This window comes from Oncorhynchus mykiss, chromosome 1, assembly GCF_013265735.2.
Source record: "Oncorhynchus mykiss isolate Arlee chromosome 1, USDA_OmykA_1.1, whole genome shotgun sequence".
Lineage (NCBI taxonomy): Eukaryota > Metazoa > Chordata > Actinopteri > Salmoniformes > Salmonidae > Oncorhynchus > Oncorhynchus mykiss.
This window is the reverse complement of record NC_048565.1, coordinates 3253681-3267811: the sequence shown is the minus strand read 5'-3', so window position 1 is coordinate 3267811 and position 14131 is coordinate 3253681. Positions and strand designations below refer to the sequence as shown.

Below are 14131 nucleotides of genomic sequence, written 5' to 3'. Positions count from 1 at the left end.
AATCAGGGTGGGACACCTGGTGGGGGGTGGAGACAAGAACAAGACAGGTGAATCAGGGTGGGACACCTGGTGGGGGGAGGAGACACCTGGTGGGGGGAGGAGACACCTGGTGGGGGGCGGAGAAAAGAACATGACAGGTGAATCAGGGTGGGACACCTGGTGGGGGGTGGAGACAAGAACAAGACAGGTGAATCAGGGTGGGACACCTGGTGGGGGGAGGAGACACCTGGTGGGGGGAGGAGACACCTGGTGGGGGGTGGAGACAAGAACAAGACAGGTGAATCAGGGTGGGACATTATATAAAGAGTAGGATGCCATTTGAGTCACACACGTTCTCTGTCCTGCATCGAGCCAGTGAGGAACTCCTGTCATAATTCAGAGATTAATAGTTTTCCCGTAGTGGCCTCTTCCCTCCCTCAGTCCTGGCCTGAGATCACCATTCCAACACATCTTTAATTCACTAACTGAGAGGCATTGAACCACAACATACCAGTGTCACAAGCCTGAGAGGTTCACTGTTACCCTGCAAGCACACCTGTAGCCATACACTATTAAACACTGTGAATCTCAATCTGACACACACATCTCCTGTGTGGGGAAAGAAGTCACCCTCCAAAAAATATAGAAATTGGACACGTCAATGGTGAGATATTGCTCAGCATTGAGCTACTGAGGAACTCGTTTCCTGTTACTGAGAGTCCAGTTGTTTCCTCTTCCCTCACCAGGGATCACTGGGACAACATATCTCTAGGATTTACCACCGTCCTCACCCCAGCCAGCTACAGTCAGCACCATTTTCCTCTAGCACTGCCAATGTACTGTCATGGCGTCCTCCACCCAACAATTTATCTCCTCCCTCCCTCCCTCCCTCTCTCCCTGCTAGCATGCTTTATTACCCTTAGTTTATGCCTGGAGGAATTGGGCCAGGGTAGTGAGGGCTTTTGCTGTCCAGGGTTTGAGTCCCAAAATGGCACCCTTTTCCCTATATAGTGCACTACTTAAGTAGTTCACCTTACAGGCACTATATAGGGAAAAGGGTGCCATGTGGGAGTCAGACGAGGTAGCCTGGAGATCGATATGGAGGAAGCAGGCTGGGTAGTTAGCCCAGAGATAGATATGGAGGAAACAGGCTGGGTAGTTAGCCATCAGCCCAGGCTGGGTAGTTAGCCATCAGCCCAGGCTGGGTAGTTAGCCCAGAGATTGATATGGAGGAAGCAGGCTGGGTAGTTAGCCCAGAGATTGATATGGAGGAAACAGGCTGGGTAGTTAGTCTGGAGATTGATATAGAGGAAACAGGCTGGGTAGTTAGTCTGGAGATTGATATAGAGGAAGCAGGCTGGGTAGTTAGTCTGGAGATTGATATGGAGGAAACAGGCTGGGTAGTTAGCCATCAGCCCAGGCTGGGTAGTTAGCCCAGAGATTGATATGGAGGAAACAGGCTGGGTAGTTAGCCCAGAGATAGATATGGAGGAAACAGGCTGGGTAGTTAGCCATCAGCCCAGGCTGGGTAGTTAGCCCAGAGATTGATCTGGAGGAAGCAGGCTGGGTAGTTAGCCATCAGCCCAGGCTGGGTAGTTAGCCCAGAGATTGATATGGAGGAAACAGGCTGGGTAGTTAGTCTGGAGATTGATATAGAGGAAACAGGCTGGGTAGTTAGCCCAGAGATTGATATAGAGGAAACAGGCTGGGTAGTTAGCCCAGAGATTGATATGGAGGAAGCAGGCTGGGTAGTTAGTCTGGAGATTGATATAGAGGAAACAGGCTGGGTAGTTAGTCTGGAGATTGATATAGAGGAAACAGGCTGGGTAGTTAGTCTGGAGATTGATATAGAGGAAGCAGGCTGGGTAGTTAGTCTGGAGATTGATATGGAGGAAACAGGCTGGGTAGTTAGCCATCAGCCCAGGCTGGGTAGTTAGCCCAGAGATTGATATGGAGGAAACAGGCTGGGTAGTTAGCCCAGAGATAGATATGGAGGAAACAGGCTGGGTAGTTAGCCATCAGCCCAGGCTGGGTAGTTAGCCCAGAGATTGATCTGGAGGAAGCAGGCTGGGTAGTTAGCCATCAGCCCAGGCTGGGTAGTTAGCCCAGAGATTGATATGGAGGAAACAGGCTGGGTAGTTAGTCTGGAGGTTGATATAGAGGAAACAGGCTGGGTAGTTAGCCCAGAGATTGATATAGAGGAAACAGGCTGGGTAGTTAGCCCAGAGATTGATATGGAGGAAACAGGCTGGGTAGTTAGTCTGGAGATTGATATGGAGGAAGCAGGCTGGGTAGTTAGTCTGGAGATTGATAGCCTGCTTCCTCCATATCAATCTCTGGGATAACTACCCAGCCTGTTTCCTCCATATCAATCTCCAGACTAACTACCCAGCCTGTTTCCTCCAGATCAATCTCCAGACTAACTACCCAGCCTGTTTCCTCCAGATCAATCTCCAGACTAACTACCCAGCCTGCTTCCTCTATATCAATCTCCAGACTAACTACCCAGCCAGCTTCCTCCATATCAATCTCTGGGCTAACCACCCAGCCTGGGCTGATGGCTAACTACCCAGCCTGTTTCCTCCAGATCAATCTCCAGACTAACTACCCAGCCTGGGCTGATGGCTAACTACCCAACCTGCCTCCAACTTCATTTGAGCAGCAGGAACACTCAGTGTTTGTATTAAAGGAAAGGGTATTTGATTTAAAAACCGTTCTATTTGACAGAACTCTGGAACTCTGACCAGTCCCAACGCTCCGGTGACAGGGTACAAACGTATGGTCATCCCCACCCAGCCTCCTCTGACGGCCACCAAGAAGTCCTCTCCCAAGGCCGGGGCCCCAGGCGGAACACTGCCCCGGCCCCAAGCGGAGAACTCCTCCTCAGCCTCCATACTGGCCAGGCCCCAGTTCCAGACGGCCCCCCAGCCAGTCCCGGCCTCCTACGCCACAGCCTCCACCCCCAGCCAGCCCACCTTCAACGTACAGGTGTCAATCAATCATTTTAATGAATCAATCTATCTGTCTGTCTTTATTGTCCCAATTTTTTGTCTCATTGCTATAAGATCAATAGCAAACAGATCACTTGCAGTCATTGCTATCAAGTCCTTGATCCTATCTTACTGCCATTTTATCTTTGGGCACTGCACTGCAGCTGAGTGTCTCACAGAGCCCTTTAAGCTCAGCTGAGTGTCTCATAGAGCCCTTTAAGCTCAGCTGAGTGTCTCATAGAGCCCTTTAAGCTCAGCTGAGTGTCTCACAGAGCCCTTCAAGCTCAGCTGTGTGTCTCACAGAGCCCTTTAAGCTCAGCTGAGTGTCTCACAGAGCCCTTCAAGCTCAGCTGTGTGTCTCACAGAGCCCTTTAAGCTCAGCTGAGTGTCTCACAGAGCCCTTTAAGCTCAGCTGAGTGTCTCATAGAGCCCTTTAAGCTCAGCTGAGTGTCTCACAGAGCCCTTCAAGCTCAGCTGTGTGTCTCACAGAGCCCTTCAAGCTGAGCTGTGTGTCTCACAGAGCCCTTCAAGCTGAGCTGTGTGTCTCACAGAGCCCTTTAAGCTCAGCTGTGTGTCTCACAGAGCCCTTTAAGCTCAGCTGTGTGTCTCATAGAGCCCTTCAAGCTCAGCTGTGTGTCTCACAGAGCCCTTCAAGCTGAGCTGTGTGTCTCACAGAGCCCTTTAAGCTCAGCTGTGTGTCTCACAGAGCCCTTTAAGCTCAGCTGTGTGTCTCATAGAGCCCTTTAAGCTCAGCTGTGTGTCTCACAGAGCCCTTTAAGCTCAGCTGTGTGTCTCATAGAGCCCTTTAAGCTCAGCTGTGTGTCTCACAGAGCCCTTTAAGCTCAGCTGTGTGTCTCATAGAGCCCTTTAAGCTCAGTGGAGTCTCTCACAGAGGTTGGGAAAAAGGAAAAATGGAAAAACTAAGTAATCTTCTTCTTTCCCCCAGGTGAGGTCTGCCCAGCCCGGGCCCCAGCACCAGTCCCCTGGGCCCCCCCAGCAGTTTTCCCAGCAGCCCAACAGGAGCCCGGTCCAGTACATGGCTGCCCAGCCCAGGGGCCCTGATTTCGCCTATGGGCCTCCCCAGCCTGGTTTCGCTCCTCAAGGTGACTACCCTACCAGACATCAGGGTTTAATTAGAACTTCACATTCAATAATTGAATTCATGAAGTGGAGAATTTAGATTGTTAAAATAAGAATTGGATTCAATCTTAAAGTTATGGAATTGGAATTAGACTGTTTGATTTGGAATTGAATTGTAATTGTAAAAAAAAACTTTAAAAAACGATTTTCCACTTAATGGATTCGTTTTTAGCCATTTCATCTAGTTCTATATGTCTGCAGATCAAATCAAATGTATTTATATAGCCCTTCGTACATCAGCTGATATCTCAAAGTGCTGTACAGAAACCCAGCCTAAAACCCCAAACAGCAAGCAATGCAGGTGTAGAAGCACCGTTTTATATTTAGTTATTTTAGAAAACTATTTTTGGGGGAAATATCGCGAGCTGCAACAGAATACCATTTTTATGTCTCTGCATCCAGTATTTTATTTGACCTTTATTTAAACTAGGCAAGTCAGCTGTTCCTGTTCATCCAACTCTGGGCAAGTAGATAAATGGCTTCATTCCAAAAATCTCGATCTATCCCTTTAATATGGTAGAAATTGTACAGCCATTGGAGCTAATTACAGGGTCTTTTCTATGTAGAAAATTCTTAGGCGGGCTGGCTAAGTGATGATTTTCGGGATTGAAAAACAGTTTCAGTGTCCAGGTAAATGACCAAAACCAGATAGAGAATGCCATCTTTGAGAACTAACAATCAAATAAAATCTAGACGGTCAGTGAGAATCGGAAATTAAATTACAAAAATGGACGTTCCCGGCACCTGCCCATTGATTTTGTTACAGAGGAGAACCGCATTAGCCATGGCAAAATGCATGGAATTCCAGGAAATGAGTTTTAAAACTACAACTTTTCTCTCAGCTCAATGGACATTTTTTTTTTTTTTAATTTACAACCGCAAACGAGGATAATATTGAAATGGGAATTTAATTTTTTGAATTTACCTAACATTGAAATTGAGAGGAATTGAATGAATTCAATTCATAGGGCTTCATTGCTATGGGAAACATATGTTAACAGAGGCCAAAGCAAGTGAAGTAGATAATAAACAAAAGTGAAATAAACCATAATGTTACATATCTTTATGTTAGTTCTTTATGACTATTACATTTTAGTCATTTATAGCAGACGCTCAACTTACAGTAGTGAGTGGATACATGTCTCTACTTTTTCCCATACTGGTCCCCCTTGGGAATTGAACCCACAACCCTGGCATTGCAAGCACCATGCTCTACCAACTGAGGCGGTCTCTACCAACTGAGGCGGTCTCTACCAACTGAGGCGGTCTCTACCAACTGAGGCGGTCTCTACCAACTGAGGCGGTCTCTACCAACTGAGGCGGTCTCTACCAACTGAGGCAGTCTCTACCAACTGAGGCGGTCTCTACCAACTGAGGCAGTCTCTACCAACTGAGGCGGTCTCTACCAACTGAGGCGGTCTCTACCAACTGAGGCGGCCTCTACCAACTGAGGCGGTCTCTACCAACTGAGGCGGCCTCTACCAACTGAGGCGGTCTCTACCAACTGAGGCGGTCTCTACCAACTGAGGCGGTCTCTACCAACTGAGGCGGTCTCTACCAACTGAGGCGGTCTCTACCAACTGAGACGGTCTCTACCAACTGAGGCGGTCTCTACCAACTGAGACGGTCTCTACCAACTGAGACGGTCTCTACCAACTGAGGCGGTCTCTACCAACTGAGACGGTCTCTACCAACTGAGACGGTCTCTACCAACTGAGGCGGTCTCTACCAACTGAGACATATCTACCAACTGAGACGGTCTCTACCAACTGAGGCGGTCTCTACCAACTGAGGCGGTCTCTACCAACTGAGGCGGTCTCTACCAACTGAGGCGGTCTCTACCAACTGAGGCGGTCTCTACCAACTGAGGCGGTCTCTACCAACTGAGACATATCTACCAACTGAGGCGGTCTCTACCAACTGAGACGGTCTCTACCAACTGAGGCGGTCTCTACCAACTGAGGCAGTCTCTACCAACTGAGGCGGTCTCTACCAACTGAGGCGGTCTCTACCAACTGAGGCGGCCTCTACCAACTGAGGCGGTCTCTACCAACTGAGGCGGCCTCTACCAACTGAGGCGGTCTCTACCAACTGAGGCGGTCTCTACCAACTGAGGCGGTCTCTACCAACTGAGGCGGTCTCTACCAACTGAGGCGGTCTCTACCAACTGAGGCGGTCTCTACCAACTGAGACGGTCTCTACCAACTGAGGCGGTCTCTACCAACTGAGACGGTCTCTACCAACTGAGACGGTCTCTACCAACTGAGGCGGTCTCTACCAACTGAGACGGTCTCTACCAACTGAGACGGTCTCTACCAACTGAGGCGGTCTCTACCAACTGAGACATATCTACCAACTGAGACGGTCTCTACCAACTGAGGCGGTCTCTACCAACTGAGGCGGTCTCTACCAACTGAGGCGGTCTCTACCAACTGAGACGGTCTCTACCAACTGAGGCGGTCTCTACCAACTGAGGCGGTCTCTACCAACTGAGACATATCTACCAACTGAGGCGGTCTCTACCAACTGAGACGGTCTCTACCAACTGAGGCGGTCTCTACCAACTGAGACGGTCTCTACCAACTGAGACGGTCTCTACCAACTGAGGCGGTCTCTACCAACTGAGACATATCTACCAACTGAGGCGGTCTCTACCAACTGAGACGGTCTCTACCAACTGAGGCGGTCTCTACCAACTGAGGCGGTCTCTACCAACTGAGACATATCTACCAACTGAGGCGGTCTCTACCAACTGAGACGGTCTCTACCAACTGAGGCGGTCTCTACCAACTGAGACGGTCTCTACCAACTGAGACGGTCTCTACCAACTGAGGCGGTCTCTACCAACTGAGACATATCTACCAACTGAGACGGTCTCTACCAACTGAGGCGGTCTCTACCAACTGAGGCGGTCTCGACCAACTGAGGCGGTCTCTACCAACTGAGGCGGTCTCTACCAACTGAGACGGTCTCTACCAACTGAGGCGGTCTCTACCAACTGAGACATATCTACCAACTGAGACGGTCTCTACCAACTGAGGCGGTCTCTACCAACTGAGGCGGTCTCTACCAACTGAGGCGGTCTCTACCAACTGAGACGGTCTCTACCAACTGAGGCGGTCTCTACCAACTGAGACATATCTACCAACTGAGACGGTCTCTACCAACTGAGGCGGTCTCTACCAACTGAGGCGGTCTCGACCAACTGAGGCGGTCTCTACCAACTGAGACGGTCTCTACCAACTGAGGCGGTCTCTACCAACTGAGGCGGTCTCTACCAACTGAGGCGGTCTCTACCAACTGAGGCGGTCTCTACCAACTGAGCCACACGGGAACATCAAAACACATCAAAAATGAACAGCAAACATTTCACTCACAAAAGTAAAACATATATAAATTAGGGGGACATTTCAAATGTCATATTATGTCTATATACTGTGTTATAACAATGTGCAAATAGTTAAAGTACAAAAGGGAAAATAAATAAACATAAATATGGGTTGTATTTACAATGGTGTTTGTTCTTCACTGGTTGCCCTTTTCTGGTGGCAACAGGTCACACATCTTGCTGCTGTGATGTCACACTGTGATGTCACACGGTGATATTTCAGAATTTAAAGACTGACCTGGAATTTGTATTTAATCAAATGGAATTGACAGGGAGAGGGAATTGAATTCGTGGAATTAACCCCAACATTAAAACACTCCGGTTGTAATTCTAACATTTCCCATGGCATGTGAAATTACTTGATAACCCGTAGAAATGCAGTTAGGAACCAAAAAGCAAAAGACACTGTGCAAGCAAAGACACTGTGCAAGCAAAGACACTGTGAAAGCAAAGACACTGTGAAAGCAAAGACACTGTGAAAGCAAAGACTGGGAAGCAAAGGCACTGTGAAAGCAAAGGCACTGTGAAAGCAAAGACACTGTGAAAGCAAAGACCGGGTAGCAAATACACTGTGAAAGCAAATACACTGTGAAAGCAAAGACACTGTGAAAGCAAAGACACTGTGCAAGCAAAGACACTGTGAAAGCAAAGGCACTGTGAAAGCAAAGACACTGTGAAAGCAAAGACACTGTAAAAGCAAAGACACTGTGAAAGCAAAGACACTGTGAAAGCAAAGACACTGTGAAAGCAAAGGCACTGTGAAAGCAAAGACACTGTGAAAGCAAAGACACTGTGAAAGCAAAGGCACTGTGAAAGCAAAGACACTGTGCAAGCAAAGACACGATATAATGCATTTTTATTGTGTTTACAATTCAGTTTGTGTTACAATGACAGATATCGTGTAATTGTTGTATTTTTTTCAATACGTTGGTATCATATACAAGTCATTATTGTAAAAGAGAATATGTTCTCAATGACTTACCTGGTTAAAAAAAAAAGTCACAATAAATGAATGTACATTTGTGGCAGGCTACCCAGAGCAGGCCTACCCGGGAGCAGGAGGGTACGGGGGAGAACCAGGAGGGTACGGGGGAGAACCAGGAGGGTACGGGGGAGAACCAGGGAACACCTGGAGACCCCAGCCGAGCTATGCTGCTGCTCCTACCCAGCAGGGCTGCCCACAACCTGTCCCGAAGAAGACCTACATCACTGACCCTCCTGCCAGCCTGGCGCCTCCTGTACACCTCGCCCCACAGAGGGTAAGAACTGACCCTACACAACTACACACTGACGCTACACAACTACACACTGACGCTACACAACTACACACTGACTCTACACAACTACACACTGACCCGACACAACTACACAACTACACACTGACCCTACACAACTACACACTGACGCTACACAACTACACACTGACCCTACACAACTACACACTGACCCGACACAACTACACACTGACCCTACACAACTACACACTGACCCAACACAACTACACAACTACACACTGACCCTACACAACTACACACTGACCCTACACAACTACACACTGACGCTACACAACTACACACTGACGCTACACAACTACAAACTGACCCTACACAACTACACACTGACCCAACACAACTACACACTGACCCTACACAACTACACACTGACCCTACACAACTACACACTGACCCTACACAACTACACACTGACCCTACACAACTACACAACTACACACTGACCCAACACAACTACACAACTACACACTGACCCTACACAACTACACACTGACGCTACACAACTACACACTGATCCTACACAACTACACACTGACCCGACACAACTACACAACTACACACTGACCCTACACAACTACACAACTACACACTGACCCTACACAACTACACACTGACGCTACACAACTACACACTGACCCTACACAACTACACACTGACCCTACACAACTACACACTGATCCTACACAACTACACACTGATCCTACACAACTACACACTGACCCAACACAACTACACAACTACACACTGACCCTACACAACTACACACTGACGCTACACAACTACACACTGACCCTACACAACTACACACTGACCCTACACAACTACACACTGATCCTACACAACTACACACTGACCCAACACAACTACACAACTACACACTGACCCTACACAACTACACACTGACGCTACACAACTACACACTGATCCTACACAACTACACACTGACCCGACACAACTACACAACTACACACTGACCCTACACAACTACACAACTACACACTGACCCTACACAACTACACACTGACGCTACACAACTACACACTGACCCTACACAACTACACACTGACCCTACACAACTACACACTGACCCGACACAACTACACAACTACACACTGACCCTACACAACTACACAACTACACACTGACCCTACACAACTACACACTGACGCTACACAACTACACACTGACCCTACACAACTACACAACTACACACTGAATTAGATGTAATTAGATGTTTAATATAATTAGAAGAATGTTGACGTCTTGATTTTGTCCAAAGTGGTTAGAAAATGTGATCATGTCAACTTGTTTTCACATCGTATTGTTCTTTTAAACTGTGTACATTATGTATGTTGGATTTTTTTTTGGTATTTTGAAAGATATCAGACATTGCGATGAATCACTTTTTTATTTTTAAACGAGTGCACTAAAATGACAAAAAGTTAACTTGAGTTAACTGATTTAACTCTGACAGCCCTAATTCTGGCCAGGTCGCAATTGTAAATGAGAACTTGTTCTCAACTTGCCTACCTGGTTAAATAAAGGTGTTCTCAACTAGCCTACCTGGTTAAATAAAGGTGAAATAAAAATTAACAAAAAAATAAATAAATTCAAAACCATATTTTTGTAGAAAATCAAACTGTAACGGTTTTCCTCCTCTTCCGAGGAGGAGTAGGAAAGATCGAACAAATGTAACGGTTTTCCGTAGGAAAAATTGAACTAATGTTCTGTTGATGTTGAGACGGGTGTTTTGCGGCTACTATTTAATGAAGCTGCCAGTTGAGGACTTGTGAGGCGTCTGTTTCTCAAACTAGACACTCTAATGTACTTGTCCTCTTGCTCAGTAGAGACGCTCTAATTCACTTGTGACCCCAAACTTTTGAACGGTAGTGTATGGTTTCATGTATTTACAGTCAACATGTGAAAACAGCCATTTCATGTGTTAAAAATAGGATTTAAACGTGTGAATCTGCAATTCCACAAGTGTTTTTTGGAGGGAGGTGTGTGTGTGTGTGTGTGCCTGAGATGGCAATGCAACAGGAGCATCTTTAATCTTTAATATTTTCTTTTTAACCTTCACTGAATAAACAGTTGTTTTAACCTTTATGAATTATGAACAGGTCTGTTGGGTGCTTTACACCATCGCATTTAATCTGGCTCAGTACAGTCAGCCTGTTTCTCTTGATGTTCACCTGCTCATCGTCGCTGTCTAAACTCTTTGGCTTTCATTTGACTTGAGATGATGATTACCTATCTGATGTGTACGGTACTAATTGTTCAAAGAGGTGGAACTAAAGATCTAAACAGAAATATAACATATAAACCCAACATGTAAAGTGTTGGTCCCCTGTTTCATGAGCTGAAATACAAGATTCCAGAAATGTTCCATACTCACAAAATTCTTATTTCTCAAAAAAAAATTGTGAAAAAAATGTGTTTACATCCCTGTTAGTGAGCATTCCTCCTTTGCCAAGATAATCCATCCACCTGACAGGTGTGGCATATCAATAAGATGATTAAACAGCATGATCATTACACAGGTGCACCTTGTGCTGGGGACAATAACATGCCGCTCTAAAATGTGCAGTTTTGTCACACATCACAATGCCACAGATGTCTCAAGTTTTGAGGGAGTGTGCAATTGACATTGTGACTGCAGGAATGTCCACCAGAGCGGTTGCCAGATCATTTAATGTTCATTTCTCTACCATAAGCCGAGGCGGCTTAGAGAATTTGCCAGTACTTCCAACCGGCCTCACAACCGCAGACCACGTGAAACTACGCCAGCCCAGGCTTCTTCACATGTGGGATGGTCTGAGACGAGCCACCCGGGCAGTTGATGAAACTGTGTGTTTAGACAACCAAATAATTTCTAAACAACCTATCAGAAACCGTCTCAGGGAAGCTCATCTGCTCGTCATCCTCACCAGGGTCTTGACCTGACTGCAGTTCAGTGTCGTAACTGACTTCAGTGGGAAAATGTTCACGTTCGATGGCTACTGGCACGCTGGAGAAGTGTGCTCTTCACGGATGAATCCCGTTTTCAACTTTACGGGGCAGATGGCAGACAGTGTATGGTGTCGTGTGGGCGAGCAGTTAGCTGATGTCAACGTTGTGAACAGAGTGGTGCCCCATGGTGGAGGTGGGGTTATGGTATTGGCAGGCATAAGCTACGGACAACAAACACAATTGCATGTTTGAATGCAGAGATACCCGCAATTAGATCCTGAGGCCTATTGTCATGCCATACAGCCGGATCAACTCTATGTGAAGGAGATGTGTAGCGCTGCTCGAGGCAAATGGTGGTCACACCAGATACTGACTGGTTTTCTGATGCACGCCCCTACCATTGTTTAAGGTATCTGTGACCAACAGATGCATATCTGTATTCCCAGGTCATGTGAGATCCATAGATTAGTTCCTAATGAATTTATGTAAATTGACTGATTTCCTGATATGAACTGGAACTCAGTGACATTTTTGAAATTGTTGCATGTTGCATTTGTTCAGTGTTTAATACTTTGAAGTTTTCTTCTCTCATTGTAATCAGTTTGAACATATATATAATATAATATATATATATATAAATATTGTTGTGCAGGTTTATTATTTAGCATTCAAATTACAATTTTTTTTCAGACGTTATTTTTAGAGACCACGGATGCTGTAGTATTTTCTCAGTAAACTAGCTTAGTGTTGTTGTGGAGCTCCTCTCCTCTCCTCTCCTCTCCTCTCCTCTCCTCTCCTCTCCTCTCCTCTCCTCTCCTCTCCTCTCGTCTCCTCTCCTCCTCCTCTCCTCCTCTTCTCCTCCTCCTCTCCTCTCCTCTCCTCTCCTCTCCTCTCCTCTCCTCTCCTCTCCTCTCCTCTCCTCTCCTCTCCTCTCCTCTCCTCTCCTCTCCTCTCTACTGAAGGATCACTTCGTACCTCAAATATTTTATAAACAGTTCTCTGTTTTAATCTTTCGAAGAATATCTGTCTTTCCACGATCTGCTTTGGGGATGAAACATCGATTAACATTACAGAAATGCAATCCTCTGGTATTGAAATAAACTGTGTATATCACTGATGTTATGCCAGGTGACAGTCAGGGCTACTGTCTTCTGGTATTGATATAAAATGTATATAAGTGAAGGTCAGAGCTACTGTCTTCTAGTATTTTCTCTGTTAGTTCCTCTGCTGCTTTGAAGCCTGTGGAAATCAATTCCACACAATAAAAATTGTTGTGAGATAATCAATTCAATTCAAAATACTTAATTTATCCCACAAGGGGCAATTATGCAGGCACCACTACAGATACCTAAAAATAAACCACACTGAGTATACAAAACATTAGGAACACCTGCTCTTTCCATGACATAGACTGACCAGGTGAATCCAGGTGAAATCTATGATCCCTTATTGATGTCACTTGTTAAATCCACTTCAATCAGTGTAGATGAAGGGGAGGAGACGGGGTTAAAGAAGGATTTTTAAGACTTGAGACAGTTGAGACATGTATTGTGTCTGTGTGCCATTCAGAGGGTGAACAGACAAGACAAAACATTGAAGTGCCTTTTGAACGGGGGTATGGTAGTAGGTGACAGGGGCATCGGTTTGTGTCAAGAACTGCAACGCTGCTGGGTTTTTCACACTCAACAGTTTCCCGTGTGTATCAAGAATGGTCCACCACCCAAAGGACATCCAGCCAACTTGACACAACTGTAGGAAGCATTGGTGTCAACATGGACCAGCATCTTATAGAGTCCCATGGCCCGATGAATTGAGGCTGTTCTGAGGGCAAAAGGGGGATGCAACTCAATATTAGGAAGGTGTTGTTAATGTTTTGTACACTCAGTGTACAAGAACATACAACATAATCACAACTACACAGCACCAATAGTTATTGAAAGCATGATGTGGTATGATCAAAGAGTAGTAAAAATCATATTTAAAATTCAGCCACAATTTTATCCCAATAGGAGTACAGTAGCTGGAGTGATTTGTTCTCGGTTGTTCTAGAAGACCACAGTAGAAGGATCCGTCTTAAATGGAACCATATCCCCTTAGGTTCCATAGGGTTTTGGTCAAAAGTAGTGGACTATGTAGGGAATCGGGCGCCGTTTGGGTATACAGCCTTATCCTCACTCAGTTCTACCTCAGAGACAGCTATTGTAGTCTAAACACACACTCACACACAGCCGTCGACAATCTCTGGAAAGTACTAGGCCCTTCCCTTAAGTATCCTATAATTCAAGGATTTTATGCTTCCACCAGAACAACCAGGGCCTTTGGGAATTACTCATCAAGGACTGTATTTTGCTAAATACAAATTAGATACCACATTCATTGCAGCAAGCATCTTT

At 46.1% G+C, this 14131-nt stretch overlaps 1 protein-coding gene across 4 annotated transcripts in view; it reads left to right on the top strand.

Annotated features, from left to right (window-relative positions):
* The window catches only part of LOC110518923 (LIM domain containing preferred translocation partner in lipoma), a 501674-nt gene that overhangs the window by 256472 nt on the left and 231071 nt on the right, over positions 1-14131 (top strand). For all 4 annotated transcript variants that reach the window (XM_036980981.1, XM_036981022.1, XM_036980905.1 and 1 more), the window contains 3 exons: positions 2707-2967; positions 3916-4072; positions 8527-8756. In XM_036980981.1, coding sequence (XP_036836876.1) covers positions 2707-2967; positions 3916-4072; positions 8527-8756 — 648 coding nt within the window. The remainder of the gene's footprint in view (positions 1-2706; positions 2968-3915; positions 4073-8526; positions 8757-14131) is intronic.